We start from the raw sequence: 16781 nt of genomic DNA, 5'->3' as shown, positions 1-16781 counted from the left end.
CAATTCTTTCAACAGTCTATGGGGCATGCGCACATACATGGCTCATTACAGTACTCACAACCATATGACGTGGGCATTCATAGCAAAACACCAGAAGTATTGCAAGACCGCTACACGGATTCTCAACACTGTAACTCCTTGAAAGTTTGCTCAATCTAAAAAATTCCAATGCTGACAGAGAGCTGAGAATCTGTGCTTTCCGGCAATATATGATGTGTGGTATATACATATATTACGGTAATGTTGAACAGCACTGCAAAAAACGGCAGCTTTAGCAGAAGATGAGTGAGAAAGGAGAGTGAAGGAAGAGAGTGAAAGGAGAGCGAGCGAGAGTGGTGTTTTGTTTTCAAAAAATAGTGTTAGTGGCATTTATGCGTGTCTGTCATGTGCAATAACAATATGTTACTGAGAATGTTGAGAATGCATTTTTCCACCTTTATTTGCACTAATTTTCACCTATGTATATACTTGGTGATTTTTCTAAACATGTATAGGTTCACATTTCAAATGTCAAATCAAAACTTCATGAGCAATAACAAAATTTCTTCTCATAAAAGCCATGTAAAACAAATCTGTTTTTGTGTTTTTCTTTTTTTAAACTGCTGACAATTCCATATAATGTGCAATAATCATTAAGCAGATGTTGAAAAGTCAAGTTCAAGTACTCCTGGGAAAAGGGACCAAAGCTCTCAGACTTTGGGCATTTCCTGACTATTTTACAGCCATAATAACAAAATATGTTCAAATCACCATTTTTAGACTCAGCTGGTAAAAGGTTAATGCCTGGGACTGAACTTTTGATGAGATTGTATACTATAGATGGTGAGATGTTGTCAGTCTTTGTAATTTACATTAAAGAACATTTTTCTGAAGTTCTTTCACAGTTTTTAGACGCTTCCTCTCCATAACGCTCCTTTTATATCCAGTCATGTTACTGACTAACCTTGCAAAGCAGATGGATTCCCCCGTTTCCATGTTTTTCACTGGTGAATCCATCTTGTAAAGCTCCCATCTGAACAGTTTGGGCCCAGTTAGAAAGTGACAGTGAGGGGCAATACTTTGGGCGCGGCCGAGTTGTGACGTAAACAAGCAGCAGCAAGAGCCTGATGCGATGATGGCGGGATAGATTAGCGCAGATGCTGCTATAGTGCCAGTTTTATCAGAACTTAACGACATTTCTTCGTTAAAAGAAGAACAAAGAACAGCAGTGAGTTGTTTTCTTTTCAAAAACGATAAAAGTCTAAGGTTGTCATTGTTCACGTTATGCAGTTCTCTATGAGGTTTACTCCTCCGTAGTGGAGCAGCTCTTTAAGGGGCTACGATGTACGAAGTTCATCCAATCTCCCTCCGAGTTTTTCAAAGGCTCGGCCCTTTCCCAAATGCTGTCTATGGAAGGTTTTCCAGGTGGATGTGTGAAAGAAATCCATCTGGCACGTCCGCTTAGTTACTGACCTGTTGCCAGTGAACTCAGTCCGTCTGCATACATGAGGTGAGTCTGAAACCACTTAGCCATCTGCACACCTAGATTTACCTCTCCCTAACAGTCTATCATGTGAAAAGTTTTCTCAATATTTCATGTTTTTTTGTGAGTATTTTGACTGCTTAAATTCCAAACGGCCAGAATACGGGTGTTGCAGGAGAGAGATAGATAATTATGTCTTCCCTTGGCCCCTAGTAGTCCGGGCCCTAGGAATCCTTTGTCTTTACATCTTATACATGGTTTGGATTTTTTTATGGCACCAATTTCGAGGCAGCAGACCAAGGTAGTTTACTGAGAGGTACTAAGAACAATTGGAGCAATGATGTTGCGTGCAAATCCAGCAGCATTTGTGAGTGTGTTTCTATTCAAAGTTTTGGAGAGAGAGAGTTTGAAGATGCACTGCCAGTCAAGGAGACGAGGAAGTGGTAGAAGTGGTTGTAGTCGGACCGTAAAAAGAGAGAAATAGAGCAAATTGTAGCAAGAATACTCACAATGCTGGGAGGAATAGTGGAATATTCACCCCGTGACGATGACGTTCAGTTGTCCGACGAGACCGAGACCAGCGGCGTGTCGGAGCCACAGCGACTCTGTGCGCCATGGGAGTCCACCTGCACATACCGAAGCTGATGCTTTTCCTCACCGGGGCCAGGGTGGGAGTAATCAGTGAATGCCGATGAGGGGACGGGGTGGGGGTTTCAGGGGTGGTCAATACACGACGTTCAGTTGTCCGGTGAGACCAAAACTGCCATGCGTCTGTGAGCAGCCATCGCGAGTCTGTGCGCCATGAGAGTCCAGAAAGCGAAGCTGATGCTTTTCCTCATGGTGGCCGGGGTCGGGGACATGGTGAGGGTTGCAGGGGTGGTCAAAACACGAATATTGACGGAGGTAGCGTGAATAAATAAAAAACACAGCGGAGGTAGGGGCAGATGTGGTAGAAGCAATAGCGGTGGAGGCCGCCTGATGACGTCAGAATATGCAAATTAGATGAGTAAATTTACTCCCATCACAAACTTTGGGACATACTGAGGATTTTTCTCATTTACAGTATGCCTTTATCTCTAACCACTTTCAAGCTACTGCCTTTTGAAATCTTGATATCACAATTGAATATTTTCTTGAAAAAACTGTGGCATCCAAAGAGTTAAGGGCTACGGAGACTGCTTTTGTACAGAGCGTCCCAAACATTTTGGAACTGAGGTTGGAACGTGTTCCAAGACAACCTCAGATTAAAGATCAATAAAGCTGCCAGAGAGTGAGTTAAAGAGCAAATTTTATCCACGAAGATAACTCCATTGTGCATGCAAATGTGTTTCAACCGCTCAGTACGTTTAAAAACAAAAGCATGGCTTCTGTTACAGCTAGTGCGCTACTCAGATGGCTTTATGATAACAGAAATGTGGCATACAATCTAAATCAGCTGTAACCCTCAAACCACTAGGCAATGAATTAAGTAAATAAACTTTAATCTTGCTCAATAGAATCCCAGCATGGCATCTTTTGAAAGTGTCAACAAGATGAGATTATGATGCTTTCTTTGGGTAATTGTGGATTTATTTCCACTAGGGCAGGCTAAGGTCATCATTAAAAACAGCCTGTGGCTAAAGTCCATCACAGGCCTGTTCAAAAAGCTCTGGAAATAATCTTTTATCTGACATTAAAGCAAGGATATTAAAGGTGTTAACAACTTACCTTCATAAAGTCTAACAATGGGCTTTTATTTCAACAGCATTGCATTTAACATCTCTGAATCTTTCAAACTCTTTCTGTTGTTGTACATATTTGATGAGCCGGCCTGTTAACTTTAGAATGAAATTGTCTTCTTTCAAGTAGATATTTATGTACCGGTGGATTCGACATCTTTTCACTTTAAGTTTAGCTCCACTCACCTATATTCCCTCCAAAATACTTTATTTCTGCTGAATGATCAAAGAGCCAGACAGAGATCATCAAAGAGCCACATTATGCCCATGGCTCCACATCTGAATAGGTATAATCTATCTAATTGCCTCTGTCAGTCCTCTTAGAGTTTTAAATGGCACAGCCTGAGACACTTAAAATGAAAATGACTCTCTGGTCAGAACTAATATCCAAACTTTGACACGGACACATAGATAGACATTTCCTAATTTTAAAGTGTCGGAAGCCACGAAGAAAAGAGAAAAGACAAGTCAGAATTGTTTTCATCACCTGAAAGGATTTCTCTTTTAGTCAGAGAAATATAAAACTTACTGTAGGCATCTTCTGGTAAAAGCCTTTGCAGGACTCGTGGAGAAAGTCTTTCAGCACTTTGGCGACCTCGAAGAGGGTGAAGCGTGGTTTACGCTCCCCTTGCTCAGGCGGGTGGTGTACAGGTAGACCAGGTGTCCTGGCAGCGCCAAGGAGAAGCTGCTTCTCTTCGTACTTCTTAAGCAGGAGGTTGTGAAGGAGGCTTTTCTCTGAAACGGACCAGTAAAGCTCCTGTAGGCGACCGTAGGTGAGGAACTCGCCCAGATTCACTCCATTATCCACGAAGAGACGCACAAAGTCGGGTTTGTCGTTGATGAGGGCATCCATCATCACTTCCTCCAGATCACATGCCTGAAATGAACATGGTTTTTAACTTAATGGTTTTTAAAGGGCTATTTTGGTATTTTTGAAGTTGGGTTGTATGATGTACTTGGCAACAGTAGTGGGATAAGCGTCCAGAGATTTCAGTGAGCATTGCCCCTTCAGAAAGGACACGCTTGAACAAGCTATTCTATCTATACAGTGTTGCAGACAGGTACGGTTTCTCCACATAACTTAGACGTGAAAATGGGCCAAACAATGCCAGCTCAATTACATCCTGTGCTGAAATTTTTAAAAGTGTTTTATTTTTTACCTAGAATGATTTGCAGAGGTGAAATAGCATGTAGCCGGTAGCCAACGCCGGCATTTTAAATAGTGCCAAACACAGAGGCTGAGCTTAACCACACACTTGGACTCCTGCATCTGCAGATGAATGTCAGAATCTTCCAGGATCTTGGCCCCTTCCGGTCTTACTATACTCTTGTGAGGACTGGAGGTTGAATGATAGCAACAGGCGCCAATTGACAATTATTTTTTATTTTGGTCTCAGTCTTAGTCTTTAGATTAAATGCCTTTTAATTTTTGTCACATTTGAGTCATTTCTTCCCTTTTTAGTTTTTGTCCAAAAAAGTCCTCACTTTCACTTTTAGTCCAAGCATTTATTTTCTTGCCTAAATCTGGTACCAAATCATGGTAGTGTGTTCTATGCACTCTGCCAAACCTGGGGTCCCTGCTTTCTACATCTGTGAGGCAAAGGAGATAGGGATGCATTGTATGTTGAAAGATTTACCGGAAGTAGAGAAATGTCACGGATTTTGAATGTCAGACAAAAACTAAATTACATTTTAGCCTTTTTTAGTCATCAAAGATCTGTTTTTGGTTAGTCTTAGTCTAGTCTTTCTCGTGGAAAAAAGGCTGTCGACGAACATTTTCAGTCATAGTTTTGATCGACAAAATTAACACTGGCCCAGGTACTGGGGCGACCACGCGCACCGTGGAGGGTACCTGGAGAGATGGGGCATGGGCCTGGTGCAGGCCTGGATATGGCTGTTAGGAGGGCAGAGCAGTACAGGACTAAGGTTGATGCAGCTAAGTGCCAAACCGGTATATGCTCCCATTAAAGGCCCATTTATGCTCAACATTAAATACAAATCGGGATACGGATGGAGCCTTCTGTCCGTGCTCCGCGTCCATTTGTTGCAAGGACGTGTACATTTTCATACATAAAGGGAGTATAAGCCGACCTTACGAGAGACAATAACAGGCTGACATCCCCGGAGCGTGACCTGAATTTACTTTGCATAAGCATCCTTAGATTTTTAATCTTGTTTGCTTACATTTATTTTCAATACTATGAAATTTACACACTGTCATGTGAGTTATGAGATAGCAGAAACAGAGGTGGCATAATGGTCAATAATTTAGCAGAAAAAATCATGCCTAATTTCAAGGGATGTTTCAGGATATTTTGAAGTTGGTTTGTATAAGGTACTTGGCAAAGTAGTGACATTAGCCTCCAGTCCTTCAAACAGTTGGAGAAGCTAGGCTATACAGCATAGCAGACTGGTACAGTTTCCCCACATAACTTAATGAGTTTTACATAGGAAGGGGCCAAAACAATACTGGCTCACATGAAAGCTACACTGAAAATCTTCAGAGAATCTTTTTTTTTTTTTCACCCACACAGCCTCAGTTAAATTCCCTTTACGTAGGAAAATGTACACGTCCTTTTCCAACAATGTTACCGTCAATGCTCACATACTTGCATGCGTCCTTTACATTGGCATGGATGTTAACCAACACATCCACCGGGAGGGGGGGCAACCCAGCCAGCCCAGCCAGTCCAGCCCAGAGTCAAAAGTTTATGACAACAACAAACTCAAAAACAAGCATGGCGACTGTGGAGGAGGTATTGATAATGTACCTCTTGCATAAAAGACAATAACAGAGGCAGCATTGTAGGAGGCCAACTTTTCCTCAAAAAGTTCCGCCATTGTTATTTCTTCTTTGTGTCTCACTAGAGCTACGTATTGAGTAGTGACAGAGACACTGCCCCCACGGTTTCCGGTGGTACTGCTTCGTTCGGCCCGTATCCGTAAGCTTTATGGAAACGTGCAGAAATACTGACGAAATTGCAGCATGGACAGAAGGCTCTGTCCGTATCTGGATTCGTATTTAAAGTTGAGCATAAATGTTCACGGCCCTCAAATGAATCCAAAATATCTGGGAGACCCCTTATATCCTATGATCAGTTATCCATGTATGTGTTCGTTTCTGCTAAAGATCCTGAAAGAAACTTTCAGTTTTTGTTGATATTGGTGTTCTCTGGACAATGAAGCATCTCTTCAGCGATGTTTATCCTGTGTTTGTGTATATGCATTATTCTAAAATCAAATCCTCACTGCGAAATGATCACATTCTTGAGAACTTTTACCATCTAAAATAAAAAAAGGCTTGTCTCTGCAGTGAGCCATATTTGCCTCAACGGACACCTACCTGCCAGCAGCAGTTTCAGTTATTGCTAATAATAACATAGAACAGCCCTCAGTCAGTTATTCTGCTATAGGATTAGGTTGCTGGAGGTCATGGCACACTGAGCTTTCTCTCTCTATTTCTCTGTCTGTATGCATTCGGATCATATTACTGCAGATCACTAACTGTGAGTCTTCATGTACTGGTTCAGTCACCATCCTTTTATCTTCCTGGAAGCTGCTCTGCCCACATGTCTCTTAAATCCCTCTGGATTGTTGGTGCAGACGACCGGACATCAAACTCCAGCTACTAAAACTTCTCAGCCTAACATCTATTATTATTACCTCTGCCAAGGAGGTTATGTGATCGGGAGGGTTTGTTCGTTTGTTGGTTTGTTTTTTAGCAACATTACTGAATAACTTATGGACAGATTTTGATGAAATTTTCAGGAAATGTGAGAAATGGCATAAGGAAGAACTGATTAGATTTTGGGACTGATCCGGATCACCGTCTGAAACCAGGAATCTTTTAAAGGATTCTGTACTATTGGGAGATTGGGCTAATGGCGGAGGTCTGTGCTCTTCGAGTGCTTTTCAACTGTTGTTACTACTTTACACCAGGAGATGGCGGACATGAGTAACTTCAATCCCAGCAGCATTTTCGGGTGTGTTTCTATTCAAAGTTTTGGAGTTTAAAGAATTTGAAAGACGCACGCCTGGTCGAGGAGACGAGTCGGAGCGTAACAGAGAGAAAGACAGCGAATTGTAGATTGAACTTAAGATTTTTTAAAGGATTCTTTACTATTGGGAGATAGGGCTAATGGCGGAGGTCTACGCTCTCCGAGTGCTTTTCTAGTTATTATTATTATTAATATAGCAAATGCTTGAAGAATTCAAGAACTTCCCAACTAAAAATGCTATAATCACTTTAACATATTTGATACATTTTTCTCTTCCTTGCAGTTATTTCTGCTAATAGCTTGTCTGAAATCACATGATCCAGAATGTATGTTAGGTGTCAGGAAAGGGGCAGCCACTAGGAACGAATGGGAATTAAGGAAATTAGTAACTGCAGCTTTAAATGGGCCTACATGCTGCAATTGTCAGGACATTTCTGTGTCCATTGAAAACGATCCCTACACCTTGAAAAGTGATTTCTACAGATCAAATTTTAGTCTTTTTGGAGACTTTTCACTTTCACTATGCAGAAATCGTGAATATTTCAAATAGAGAATATTTCCTGAGTTCTCAGGCCATTTGCGACAATCGGACCGCAGTATAAGAATATACATCTTTAATTTTAATCATATGTCATAAAAGATCCAATCAGATAGTGAATGCTGAGGACAGAGTGGGATGCGTTCAGTTTGAGCAGAGGCAGGGATAAAACGTATACCCCCGGACATGAAAATGTGCCATCAGAGGGGGAACCAGACCCAGAAGGGGGGGAATATTCTCTCCCTGATATAACTACATAACTGGTACCGAGTATTATTACCCCGTAATGACTTTTAAATCACAATCATGAGTCCGTCCTCGGCTCGTTCTCTCTTCCATTTGTCTGTCTCTCCCTCTAGCTCTTCCTGCAAGAGCGCCCCCTGGAGGCCCGCTGCTTTTTGTCGTTTCTGGTTTTGAAGAGCATTCTGGATTAGGATCCTTTTGAGTGTAGAATTGTTTCTGTATTAGAAGCGCGTTTGTCATTCATGAATTTGTTTTTGATTCTTGGGGAGCGTTTTGTCAGTTGCATCGTGTTCCCCCTTTTGAAGTTCGTTTGGACTTTTGATTGCCTCTCTAAAGTTGACGCATTTGTGTCGTTGCAGACCGTTTGCCCTTACCAGCCTTACAGCCTTACCAGTATTATTGCTATGGCTAGCTTGGGTTAACATTTTAGTTTTTATCCCAAACCTGTACTGCAAAGCCTCTAAGACAGGGGTCATCAAGTACATTTGCACCAGGGCCAGATTTAGTCTCAACAGAAACAGAGCCCGGACTTTCAAATACACAAAAACTAAATGAACATTTTGGTCTGATTGAAATATTATTGCAGTAGTATTTGTATTTTCCTTTAAAGTACAGGACATTTTTAGTCATTACCAGTGAGATCTATCTCTATTATCTAGAATGCAGCAGGCCACAAGGAGACAGGCCTGACAACAGGATTGGCTGGACCCCTGAAAATCCAAGGAATGGGCCCTCTCTAATAGTCATTTAGCACCAATATTAACCCATTTTGACACTTTGAACCCCCTTTTGATACTTTTTGCCCCTATAACTCAATTTTTGCATGATTTTAACCCCCTTTGAACCATGTTTCCTGCATATTTTATCCCCTTGGTGCCACTCTTGTATCCATTTTTGTTACTTTTTAACCCGTTTTATAACATTTTTTTCAAAAATTTTGCAACTTTAAAACCATTTTTTCCAGTTTTGACCCATTGTTGATACTTTTTGCCCCTTTTTGCCTCATTAACCCAATTTTTGCATGGTTTTAACCCCTTTTAAACCACATTTCCTGCATGTTTTATCCCCTTAGTGCCACTCTTTTATCCATTTTTGCCACTTTTTAACCCCTTTTATAACTTTTTCAACAATTTTTGCAACTTTAAAAACATTTTTCCTACTTTTAACTCATTGTTGATACTTTTTGCCCCTTTTTGCCTGAATAACCCAATTTTTGCATGATTTTAAACCACTTTTTCTGCATGTTTCATCACGTTTGTGCCACTGTATTTTTTATTTTTGCCACTTTTCTTCAATTTTTGCCACTTTTTAACCCATTTTCTTTACTTTCTCGTGCTATTTTTTGTCATTTGTAACAATTTTTGATAACTTTTGCCATTTTTGACTCATTTTAACGTCTTTTCACAACTTTTTTCCTGCCAATTTTTGCAGCACTTCTGCCAACCTTAACCATTTTTTAAATATCGACTAATTTTGACAGTAAATTTAGTAAAAAGAACTTGTGGTAATTTGATAGACTCTTTAGCCTTATTTTCGGTTTATTCCTTGCCATGGCTGACCCTTGACTGTACTATTGATTGCAACCTTTAACTTCTTATCAACGTCTGAACTATCTGTCTCACCTTCCACTCCACGTCCCCATTAAAGATGTCACTCTTAGCAATGTCCACCCTGTTCCAGGCCACAGCCAGCTTCAATTCATCCAGGAAGTCTTGAGCTTCTTGACTTTGGCTTTTGCAAGCTGTTGTACAAACACAAAAACACACAAAATGTCAAAAGGGTTCATAACCTGTGAAGTGCTAAAAATGTCAGCGCTCTCCCACTCTCTCTCCGACTGTCAACCTTCAAAACCTGTAATTGTAAAACCTGAGAAAATTGCATGTTTTTCTGATAACACACTTCTCAGGAGGTAATTTACCCTTGACTAGAGCTTTGAGGATGACTGTATCCAGCTCAGAGCTCTCCTGCTCAGGGTCGTGGACTGTGAGAAGATGCCCATGATCAAGAATCTTCTGGATCTGATTGGCAGATTGACAGGAGGGTATTAGTTAAATGTCCTTTCAGTGTAGTAATGAGCTTCTTCCCTCTATCCCTGCTGCATTGTTTACTAAAATTACAATCCTCTAACTGTGAATGTCAGCATGACAGTCTGCTGGTATCTTTCCTCCTTCATATTCTTAATTAGGTCATACACAAATTTTAAAGATAAGGGTGAAATCCCACGCTAGCTCCCTGCACCACATTTCCCAGTGTGCCCCATTTTCCTGGCACCGCTCTAGTCTTGTGATGTGCATATCTGCGTGTGAGTGCATGACGCCATGCTGTGCACATCTCTCTCACCAGCTTGACCCAGTTACTGATGTCTGTGCTGTGGTGAGCGTTCGGAAAGGTGTCCAGCAGCAGCTCATGAACGCTGTCCGTATCCCAGCAGCCCCTATTCATCAGCGTGACCAGGATGTCAGCCACGCCTCCTGAGCCTGCCAGGATCAGCCATGGTGTCGAATTGCCAATGCCTTTATACATCCTCTGCAGAGAGGGGACACGGTGTTCAGACTGGCAGGCAAGCTCACAAACATCCTCATTTTCACCACATAACTCCACAAGCAGGCACACAGGTAGGAGATTGATCAGTGTAGGCTGTGTTCTGTGATCACGCTTATGGCTCTGTGCTTTTTGGGTGTCTTTGACTGCAGCTCCAGCCAAACAGATTAGCTTTGTGAGGACAGGAATCACTTGTTTCTCAGTCTCATGCTGGCCCAAAATTTCAGGAGGCAGCACAACCAGAATTAGATTCAGAGTATAATTCTCTAGCCTAAGCTACTCCACAGAGTCAGAGTCTGCACATTCATATCTCAGGTTTAGAAAGGTCTCTTTACGGTCACGTCTCTGGAGTTCTTGAACAAAGAACAATGAAAGGAAACTTACCTTTAGGATCCTGGGTTCCCCATGGACCAAGAGACACAGAACTGGGATCTCAAAACTCCCTGTGCCTGCGAGCGCCAACAAGAACATTTATATGAATACCTCCTTTGCATCTCAGATTGCCTCAGATCAATACCACTCTGTGGTGTGATCTCACTCTGTTTTGTGACTGATGCACAGATTCTCCTGTCATTTTTCATGTTTTTTTTCCTTCCGACAAACATCTTTTCACTGGTTATTTTTGTCACGGAGACGTAAGCAGGTGAACTGTATAGAGTCATGTTTCCATCTCCTATTGTTCACTTTATTTCTGACAGCATTAAAGGCCTGTGCAAAAAACATAGTCACAGACACTTCTCACCCCGGTCATCACCTATTCGCCCTTCTGCCCTCAGGGAGGCGATACAGGTCAATCAAATCTCATACCACCAGACTCATAAACAGTTTCTTCCCAAAAGCCATCCACTAAAAACCAGTGTTGAAACTAGTGTTGAAACCAGTGGTTCTCAACATTGGGGTCGGGACCCCCATGGGGATCGCGAAACACTAAAAGCCACTTTTTCTCCACTTTGCCACTTTTATCCAATTTTTACCCTTTATTTACCATTTTTTTGTCACTTTTTGTCCAAATAAACTACCTTTTGCCATTAATACCACTTGTTTCCCTTTTTCCCAAATTGTTGCCTCTTCTTTTTGCCACTTTTTTCCCCATTTTTGTCCTTTTTCACCTTTTTTTGCCATTTTTCGCCAATTTAGGCTACGTTTTGCCATTAAATACCCCTTTTTTTCCTATTTTTGCCCATTTTTGAATCTCTTTACTGCTTTTTTGCCTATTTTAGTCACTTTTCACTTTTTTTGCCACAGTTCTCCACTTTTTGACCACTTTTGCCACCTTTGACTTCTTTTTATTGCTACATCAAGCTGTTTTTTCCTCTTTTCACCACTTAGATTGAGGCTCTTGCAAAGGTGTTTTTTCAACAGTTTGGCTCTTTGGTTGAGCAGGGTTGACTAACTGCAGTAGTCAGTTCTGCCAAGAGCAACCTCTGCACTCAATAAGATGTTACCAGTGTTCAACTGTTTTTGTTTCATGGATGAATTTTACTTATAAGGAGAAAAAACTGTTACACGTAGCCTCCTTGGCTTGCACTGTAAGCTACTAGTAAAGCATTCTAGGGTCTCATAGTATACACCAGGAATCCCTCTTTTCTTAGTACTAAGAAAAATCCCTTGACCCTCGATGTTCACTAACCAGTGGGTAATAGGTTAAATGCTAGAACCACTCTTTATCTGCTCTGGTTTCATAGAAATAAGATCCTTTAGTTCCCTTTGCAAGTAGATGCTAGAAAGACAAAAACCTTTTATCTAACAGATCCTGTTTAAGTAGAGTCTATTCTTGTATGCTTATGCAATGTTTTTATAAATGGATTCTGCCTTTGTTTGTGGCATAGAGGTCTTACTAATATCTGACTCTGACTAATGCACTTCTGTTCCACAATAAAATAATACTTAATGCATCATTATACATAATTAAACACGATAAACACGACCAATTGTAGGGCTAGATTAGATATTTAGATATGCTTTGCCGTTTGCATTCATGCCAGTTTTAAACAATGTTAAGTGTCTTTTATTTCTCTGTACAGTGACCTAAAGATCTTTACCTCCATAGCCAGTGCGCTGCAGAGAGATGTGTTTGAGCAGCTTCACTCTGATCTCACTGGTGGCTCCTGGTCGGTTGGGGTCCTCCTCTACCAGCACAAAGTGAGAGTGGTTGCTGTCCAGGGAATACACCGAGCCATGAGGCAAGTCCTGAGGCTGGTACACTGCAGGCTCATCCACCTATAAGAGAGCAGGAGGACAGAATGTCACATTATAGCGCCGTGCTCCTCCATGGTTTGCTGCTGCTTTTATTAGCTCTATATCATGTGTTTATGGACAGAAACCTTGGCAGAGAGAAGTGCCTCTCGGTTGTGGATCATGTTCCAGGGTGCGATGCCAATGGCCACTACACGAACTTTAGACGAGGTGCTGGCCAAGGAGTGATCTCTCACTGCCTGGCCCAAGTGCTTGGTGATGCCAAAGCGAACGCCATTAGTCAAAATCCATGCCCCTGGGAAACGGAGAGGCAGATGCATGTGTGTATGTGCTAGACAGTTTTATGTGCACTCTGTAAAGGGAATTAGAGAAAGAAAGAGTCTCTGCTCTGTGTCTGTTATGTGCCAAAAAAATTGCATCCTGGATTCAAAATAAACAGCTTGTCTATTGATTAACCGAAGTAGGTTACTTCCTTACATAGAACCTCCTGTGTTAGTCATCCTCTCAGGCATTTAAATTCATGAAAATATTTTACTTATCATGCAATTAAAACACATATAGACAAAAATGAATAATTCATGACTCTTATTTAGATTCCTTTGATCTAAAAGAGCGTTCCTTTCCAACAGGCTTCATGTAAATCTGCTGCCAGATGTCAGTGGACAGCTTTCAATCTGCACATTTACATGCAAAGTTGATTTATTGTGTTAGTACAACTAAAACTGGAGTTTTCAAACTTGTGTAAGCATGTTGGTCCAACTTAAATTATGGATAAGTAGCCGGCTAGATGGTTAAAGTCAGTTCCCTTAATCAGCATCTGAATTAAAATATGGTTAAACTGCAGTGCCCATGAAAAGTATTCAGTACCTTGGATGTTATTTTTTATTGATAAGTCAATTAAAAAGTCAATCATGGTCAATATAATTGGGCTTTTTTGATTAAAAAAAATACAAAAAACTCTTAAATGTCAAAGATAAAGCCAATTGATGCTAGTTGTCTCACAATTACTGAAATGGGGATCTCCTGAGTGCAGAGAATGTGTCTCAGTGATTGTAGCATAAAGACACCTGTGTCTGGAAGGTCCAGTCACTGGTTAATCCGTATTCCTGGCTACCATCACACCATGAAGAATTGAATTTTTTTTTTAAAGTACAGGTAAGGAGAGGGATACTAAACATTTCCAAGGCTCTGAACATCCTCCAGAGTTCAGTTAAATCCATCATCAAGTAATGGAAGGAATATGGCACATGTGTAAATCTGCCTAGATCAGACCGTCCTCACAAACTGAGTGAGCGTGCAAGGAGACTAGTGAGAGAGGCCACCAAGACACCTATGACTACTCTGAAGGAGCTCCAAGCTTCAGCAGCTGAGATGGGAGAGACTCTGCAGACAACAACTGTTGGCCGGGTTCTTCACCAGTCAGAGCTTTATGGGAGAGTGGCAAAGAGAAAGACACTGTTGAAGAAAACTCAGATTCAATCTGGACTAGAGTTTACCTAAAAGCGTGTGGGAGATTCCATGGTCAAAAGGAAGACCATCAGACAAGACAGCATCCCCACTGTGAAGCACTGTGATGGCAGCATCATGCTGTGGGGATGCTTCAACAATCTTATTCAGTCTCCAAGAGAACTATGGCTTCAGGGAGGATTTATTTTCTAGTAAGACGATGACCTTAAAGCATACAGAAGCTACACAGAAATGGTTTGAAGACAACAAGGTAAATGTTCTGGAGTGGCTGAGTCAAAGCCAAGACCTCAATACAATGGAGAATTTGTAGCTGGACTTGAAAAGGGCCGTTTACGCCAAAGGGGTTAATACTTTTCATAGGCACTGTAATCTTTAAAGGTCACATATTTTACCCTTTAAGACAAGTTTATATTGGTCTCAGAGGTCCCCAAAACATACCCCTCTGATTCAGCCCTGCTCAGAACCAGCTGTTTCTGTGTCTGTGGCTTTAATTGTTAACGAGCTGTCTGACTCCGCCCCCTGACTCCACCCCTCTCAGGAAATGGATGCGTCTTAATGGATGTGATCCTCCTGATCCTGATCCTGATCCTCCTCTCAGCTGGAATCAGGGGAGGAGGGCTGTACTTTCTTCTAAGCAGGGAGGGCCAACTGAAACTGGGGGCAGGGCTAAATCCCCACATGACATCATGAGGGAAAAATCTGAGAACAGCTTGTTTCAGGACAAATTTTCTGGAAGGTGTAGAAAGAGAGGGGTGAGGGTATGGATTTTTCTGATTCTTCAGGGGATTGCGGACAGGCCTAGGACACATATTTTTTTGACTTTTACTTGTATATGTTCAGCTCTTTGAAGGAAATCAGCGGTAATGATTTGCTGCATCACTAAACTCACGTGGAAGAAATATGCTTGTTAAATATTAAAACAACAACTATTATATTTGCTGCATTAATAATACAGTTTGAAATATATGTAGTTCTTGTTTATTGCATTAAATAATCACTTTCTATTTGCACGAGTTTAAAAACATAAATGTTGGCACGGTATAAGGTCACAAAGGCAACATATCCTTATTTTCATTTTATTATTAGTAATCTCAATGGTTAAATTGAGAATGTCAAACAATATGTAACAATTTTAACTGATTTTAACAGATGACATCACATCACCCCTGTCCTCCCTTCCCTCTACTGGCTTCCTGTTACTTTTAGAATTGATTTTAAGATTTTACCGATCACTTTAAAGCTGGGTCTAGCACCAGGTTACATTTGTGAAATGCTGACCCTTTATGAGGCAACGTGCAGTCTTAGATTCTCGGGCAGGGGCTTCCTGGTCGTTCCAAAGTCGAGGCTGAAGTCTAAAGGAGACAGGGCGTTTGCTGTCAGGGGACCTTGACTTTGGAACAACCTACCCGAGGAGATAAGGCCGGCAGATTTGGTGACATCTTTTAAATCACTCCTTAAAACTTACTTTTACAGACTTGCCTTTATGTGATGTCCCTTTTAAGTATTTATCGATTCTATTACTTCCCTTTTATTTACTCTCTTACTCTTATTCTTTTTATAATTTTACACCTTTTTTATTATCTTGTGCTTACTTACCTAAATTTTTCGTACCTGTCTTCATTTCTATTACATTTCTGTTTCTCTTATCTTTGTTTTATCCCCACTGATGTGATGTTGCCATCTTCATGTATTTGTTTGGTTGTTTGAATATATGCATTTAACTCTCTCTGCACATCCTACAGTATCATTCATAATATTATCATAGGATTTATATCATCTTTCACTGACTCCATTATATTTTCTTCTTTTATTCTTCTACTGTAACTGCCGTTCTAGATCTACGTGTGTCATTTTCATTTCTTTCCTTTTGTTATTTTTCCTCTGTGTTCACATCATGTTCTTCCTTTCTTGTTTGAGTCTACAGAGCTCCTCTTCTGCTCTGATTAATGATGTTTATTTTTCCCTGAGTTTTTGCACTTGCTGTGTGAAAAGCACGTTGTAAACAGCTGTTTTTAAAAGTGCTATATAAATAAATGTATTATTGTTATTATTATTATTATAATTTGACATGCAGTTTTTTAAATTCAGCCAAAGATGCAGCAGTTACCTTTTAAAATTTTCCTCACTAGCACAAGTTTACTAGATGAGCATCAGCAGAAAGAGTGTGGTGTTTGGATTGTTGTGTTCCATGAACTATCAGTAACCTGACACTACTGGCAATCAGCAGAGAAACAGGGGTCCTGGACCGCTGAGAATCACTGATGCCGCCCCTACATCTGTTATAATAGACGGATTATTCTCTAATGAAAGCATCAAAGAGGAAGTGCTTGTTTTTTCCTGGCTGCTGTGTTTTAAATTTAATGCATTCTTATCTTATTTCTCCTTTTTGATCATTTATTATAGTTTAGTTTGATATGGAATAAGCTCATTATTGATTGATTAGCCCCAGTATTGTTTGCAGGCAGCTGAGTTTGTTTGATCTTTTATCTGAAGCTGAGAGTGTGAGTGTGTGAAATGAGATGTAATGCTTGCAGCATGTGTGTAGAACCTGTCACAGCATCAGCTATGCCTTATTCTTGATTCACAGGTGTTAGGCAGATTAAAAAATAGATGTTTAA

At 40.8% G+C, this 16781-nt stretch overlaps 1 protein-coding gene across 1 annotated transcript in view; it reads right to left on the bottom strand.

Moving 5' to 3' along the window:
* trpm5 (transient receptor potential cation channel, subfamily M, member 5) overlaps positions 1-16781 on the bottom strand; it is a 64809-nt gene that overhangs the window by 38646 nt on the left and 9382 nt on the right. Inside the window, exons 5-11 of the mRNA XM_041789139.1 lie at positions 12825-12991; positions 12543-12720; positions 10885-10949; positions 10300-10485; positions 9878-9977; positions 9582-9700; positions 3710-4057 (exon numbers count right to left, since the gene is read on the bottom strand). Of these exons, the coding sequence (XP_041645073.1) occupies positions 3710-4057; positions 9582-9700; positions 9878-9977; positions 10300-10485; positions 10885-10949; positions 12543-12720; positions 12825-12991 (1163 nt within the window). The remainder of the gene's footprint in view (positions 1-3709; positions 4058-9581; positions 9701-9877; positions 9978-10299; positions 10486-10884; positions 10950-12542; positions 12721-12824; positions 12992-16781) is intronic.

This window comes from Cheilinus undulatus, linkage group 1, assembly GCF_018320785.1.
Source record: "Cheilinus undulatus linkage group 1, ASM1832078v1, whole genome shotgun sequence".
Classification (NCBI taxonomy): Eukaryota; Metazoa; Chordata; class Actinopteri; order Labriformes; family Labridae; genus Cheilinus; species Cheilinus undulatus.
The sequence above is the reverse complement of the archived record's forward strand: the minus strand, read 5'-3'. Positions and strand labels throughout refer to the sequence as shown.